Raw genomic sequence first — 4557 nt, 5'->3', positions numbered from 1 at the left:
GTGGATAATTGGATCGTTTTCTCAATGAGGATTGAGGAGTATTTATAGACTTTCACCTTTTGTCACGTAGTGGCCAAGTGGCCAAGTGGCAGAGCAGGTGGAAAGACTGTTCTATCCTCGACCGAGGGACCCATGGCAGGCCGGCTGGCCTGGTTGACTCCATGCCGAGGGGACTTGGATGTGAGTACGCGGATATGCCTCCCGGCTGGTTAGTTGCCACCGAGACCCAGTGACAGCCGACAGTCGCTGCGTCGGTTATTTGTCTAATACGTTGACTTCCTGTCTTTTGGCTTTGACCTTGCTCAGTATGTTGACTCGGTCAGCGGGTGCAGAATATGCCCCATCACTAATATTGTTTTTTTTCCCCCGTTATATAAAACTTACAAAAGTTATGCGTTTATATACACGATACTTCAGAGGCATTTAGCCTATATTTATCGTATGTTTACGTTTTTCATTTCCTCATAGTACTTCTTTTTTACCTTTTCAAATATTGCTCACCATATCAACTATTTCCCCACATTCGCCCTTCCTAGTTCCTACCAAACTAAACAACCTAAACCCATCGTAACAAACCTCATCCCTATCCGTGAACAATTTCCCTTATCAATATTTTCTTATAATCTCTAAATTACACTCTAAAGCATCGGAAACTAACCCACCCCTCGAGAAACTTACCCTCTCCCCAGAAGCCGAGCATACCCTTACTCCTACCCCTAAAAAAAACACGCAATTGCCCTATCAGATTCATGTCCTGCCCATAATGAATAAGGCAATATTAAGTAGTTTATATTGAAAATATATTGATCTTAAATTAAAGTTCTGAAATTAGAATCATTAATACTCTCTTTTGTCATTCCTTATTTGTCTACTTTTTTCTTACTCCTTTTTCCCTTTCCAATATTGTTGTATTTTTTTCTCATATAAAACATACATGTTATATACTTATATATGGTTTCGTTTATATATTGGATACTTCAGATAAACTTAGCCCTTCAAATAATATAATTGTCCGTTTGGCAACCTAGATTTCATTTAGAAATCTGGATCATATTAAAAGATTTGGATTTAAAAATATTCTGGATTTGATACAAATCCCCACCCATTGAATTTTAGCCCTTATGAAATACGGCATCTACCCCCCTCATTTCCAAATCCATATCCCTGTATACCATCTCCTCTACCTAACTGCTAACTGCTAATTGCTAACCCAAATTCACCATCTTCAAAGTTTGAGACAATCGAACTATGATGACATTAATTTGAGATTAGAGTTCTAAAAGCTCATACTCCAAAGATTTTGATCATCGTAACTCGTTACTTATGATTTTGCTCGCACCAAATTACTGCTAGAACAACAAATTGTTGGATGGTACTCAATGATTAAATGATCTGATGGTGTTCATTGTAATTACAATTGTAAGTTCTAGCTTTGAAGATTTAATTATATATATATATATATAGGGTCGGGGTCACGTACGAACTAAAGTTCAGTACGAACCGTACGAACTAAGACTCTGACACTGTATTTCACGCAAGAAAGTCAACAGCTATAATAAATTAACCCCTTTTCCTTTCCTATTCCGTACTCCCCCGACCTCCCTTCGCTCTCCTCTCTCATCACATATCCTCACCTGTTGTCGCTGCCGGTGGCGACAGGCGACCAGTGTTGGCGCATCTCTCCTAATAATTTCTTATCCCCATCCACCACCACCTGACGATAGTCACCATTGCCTGATGCCGGCGTCACCGTCGACCACCCAAAACTCGGAGAAGCGACGGCCACCTGCGTCACTACTATTGTCATTGTCGGCCACTGCGCGCTTCTTTTCTTCTCCAATATACATCCCTATCAATTCCTAGATCTAGCAATAAAACCGACTTCTATTGCTAGATGTTGTGGTTGGGCGGCGATGGTCGTAGTGACGAGGTGGCGGTGGTTATAATTTTGATGAGGTTGCTGGTTGTGGATGGGGAAGCTTGTGGATGTCATAGGCGGCATTTGAGGTGTCTGGTGATATATTTTGTGTCATCAGAGTTGTTCACTGATGTCTCTGGTGCCATCTGAGGTGGCCGTTGATATTGTCGGTGGGTGGATACACAAAGTGATACTCCAGGTACACATAATTCTACTCTAAGATACACAAATCGACATGTGTATCTGAATGTATAATAGATGTATCTAGACTAAGTAATATGTGTATCTAGGTAATGGTAAAAAAGATTGCATCTTTCTGTTAGAAATGGTGTCGCTGCTTGTAGTTCATGGAATTTCATTGAACTTCTGCACAGCAGCTGGTGCGAATTATAGACTCATAAGCTGTTAAGAATCTTTGAATTTAAGGGCTCGTAAATCTTGTTTTAACTTATAGAAAACGCAATTGTCTTCGGCTACTAGTGTAGACAATGCTATTTTATTGCTAAAAGGTTAGCTGCAAGATTCAGAAACGAATACCTTTTTTCAGTTTCATTCATCACTGTAAATTAAGGTTCTCTTACAAGGATGCATCCACATATTTTCTGGAGCCGATGTTGGCGTAGTTTCTACATTTGAAACTTCTTGTTGGGAGAGGGGAAGGGTTTCTATCCGAGATATTCCAAAATGAGACATATATATCTCCTGCACCATGAAAGGTTATTTCTTGATAGCAGAGGAAATCTTCTTTTATACAATGGTTTCTTTTTTCACTGCAGAGTTATGTTGGAAGAATCACAGCTTTAAGTGATAAGAGTGAATTTTCCTGGGAGGAAATGCCAACTCCTATACTCGATATGGTTGAGAACCCCATTAACATGAAAAACTTGTCAACTAAGGTTGAAAGTCATGGTACCTGTTTCTGTTTTATCCTTTCAGTGCTCCATAAGATTTTAATTTTACAAAATGACTTCTAAAATATCTCATTGGCTGAAATTCCGGTGCTCACAGAGCTCAAACAATTTCTTGATGAAATCGCATGGGAGCTTTCGCACCTGGTATCAAAAGGACAGAGAGCTTTACAAGCTAGCCTACATGTGGTGGAGTTGACTGTTGCCATTCACTATGTTTTTCATGCACCAATGGACATAATCTTGTGGGATAAAGGAGATCAAGTAAGATACCATAAACTTGATACTTAGTATTTATGGTTTCAGCAGTATGGAATGATGTGGGAGCCGGGAACGGGTTGAATAAAAAGAGTGAAAACTACTCTTAATACATGTTCTTTTCCTTGACTATTTTTTTAGACATATGCCCATAAGTTACTCACTGGAAGGAGATCCCTGATGAGTACACTTGGACAGAAGAATGGACTTTCTGTCTGTACAAGTCGGTCTGAGAGTGAGTTTGATCCATTTGGCTCAGGTCATGGATGCAGCAGTATCTCTGCTGGACTTGGTAGGTTTTAGTTTGTTTTTTTGATGTGTTACTTTCTCGGTAGAACAGTAATCTTCTGTTTGAACACGCAATCATTGCCTAAATCTATGTTTTCTTGACTTTAGGATTTGCCGTGGCAAGAGATATCAAAGGAAAAAGAGAACGTGTAGTATCTATTATTAGCAATGAAACAACCAGCGCTGGTCAGGTTTATGAGGCGATGAGTAATGCTGGGTATTTGGACTCCAACTTACTGGTGATTTTAAATGACAGTCGTCACTCTTTGCATCCTAAGCTTGATGAGGACTCTAGGACACCTATTTTTGTCTGGTTCGCGTTGGGAAAATATTTAATATATATATATCCAGTTATGTAAAGGAATGTATCTAGACACTTAAACGAGTGTATCTAACTAGTTAGAGATGTATCTACCAATTTAAACTTTTTTTCCTTATTATTAGAACGGAGTGCACAAAAAACTAATATTTTTACCAAATTTAAAGATTTCAGGTCAGAGATGTCTTAGTCGGAAGAGTGTGAGTCCGTCGGTGATGGAATCAACGTCGCATGGTTGAAAGTACTGGTGTCATGCTGAGCTATGATTTGGCGTCGTCGGATCTGCAGCGAGTTAGGGGTGGCATGGTACATTGATATGGGAAAAAGGAAGAGTAAGCTCCGCAGACGAATGTATACTGATTGCTTCTCAGCAGTTGTGAATAGTTGGAAACATGTGAATTTTAGAAAATAAAGGTGTGGAAATCAATTGTTAGAATTGTGTACAACCATAAATGTACTACAATGTATACTCATTTGCAGGTGATCTGGATTCATAGTCACTGTTAATGTGGCCCACGATATTCGAAAACACAAATACACAAATATTCAATGGCCAACTCGTTTATATGATGACTACCAATCTTGATGGATGTTTGTTGCTAATTCTGGATCTAGATTGACATTTAGAAATCAAGTTAGGAAGATGCTTTTAGTACCCTACATAAACATAATTCTGTAAAGAATTGATAATACTTCCTCTATTCTGATCATTTGTCGTCTTTTTTCATTTTTGGGTGTTTCAGTCAATTATTGTCCTTTTTATTTTCAGAATGAACTTGATGAAAAAATTGATCACTTACACTCAATTTGGTCCACTTGTCATTTAGTAATTGGTCATCTCCTCTTTCCTTGGTCTTTGTGCCAAA

General features: G+C 38.8%; 1 protein-coding gene across 3 annotated transcripts; it reads left to right on the top strand.

Annotated features, from left to right (window-relative positions):
• Positions 1-1557: 1557 nt before the first annotated feature.
• LOC141628675 (putative 1-deoxy-D-xylulose-5-phosphate synthase, chloroplastic) lies at positions 1558-4264 on the top strand. 3 transcript variants are annotated; one of them, XM_074441781.1, is made up of 6 exons: positions 1558-2117; positions 2695-2827; positions 2927-3090; positions 3226-3376; positions 3481-3589; positions 3859-4264. In XM_074441781.1, exons 1-6 carry the CDS (start codon positions 2049-2051, stop codon positions 3893-3895), a joined length of 663 nt encoding a protein of 220 aa, XP_074297882.1. In that variant the 5' UTR covers positions 1558-2048; the 3' UTR covers positions 3896-4264. The 3 variants fall into 3 exon arrangements, with proteins under 3 accessions (XP_074297882.1, XP_074297883.1, XP_074297881.1); XM_074441782.1 differs by having other exon boundaries at positions 1563-2117; positions 3866-4264; XM_074441780.1 differs by lacking the exon at positions 3859-4264 and having other exon boundaries at positions 1563-2117; positions 3481-3812.
• The last annotated feature ends 293 nt before the right edge of the window (positions 4265-4557 follow it).

Source organism: Silene latifolia, chromosome Y (assembly GCF_048544455.1).
Source record: "Silene latifolia isolate original U9 population chromosome Y, ASM4854445v1, whole genome shotgun sequence".
In the NCBI taxonomy this organism is placed as follows: Eukaryota; Viridiplantae; Streptophyta; class Magnoliopsida; order Caryophyllales; family Caryophyllaceae; genus Silene; species Silene latifolia.
The sequence above is the reverse complement of the archived record's forward strand: the minus strand, read 5'-3'. Positions and strand labels throughout refer to the sequence as shown.

What these genes read in the sequence shown, in the direction of transcription:
- LOC141628675 (XM_074441780.1), top strand. Translation starts at nt 2,049, where the DNA reads ATGTCTCTGGTGCCATCTGAGGTGGCCGTTGATATTGTCGGTGGGTGG. An exon ending in TGTGGGATAAAGGAGATCAA is followed by an intron (nt 3,091 to 3,225) that starts GTAAGATACCAT and finishes CTATTTTTTTAG; the next exon opens with ACATATGCCCATAAGTTACT. An exon ending in CAGTATCTCTGCTGGACTTG is followed by an intron (nt 3,377 to 3,480) that starts GTAGGTTTTAGT and finishes TCTTGACTTTAG; the next exon opens with GATTTGCCGTGGCAAGAGAT.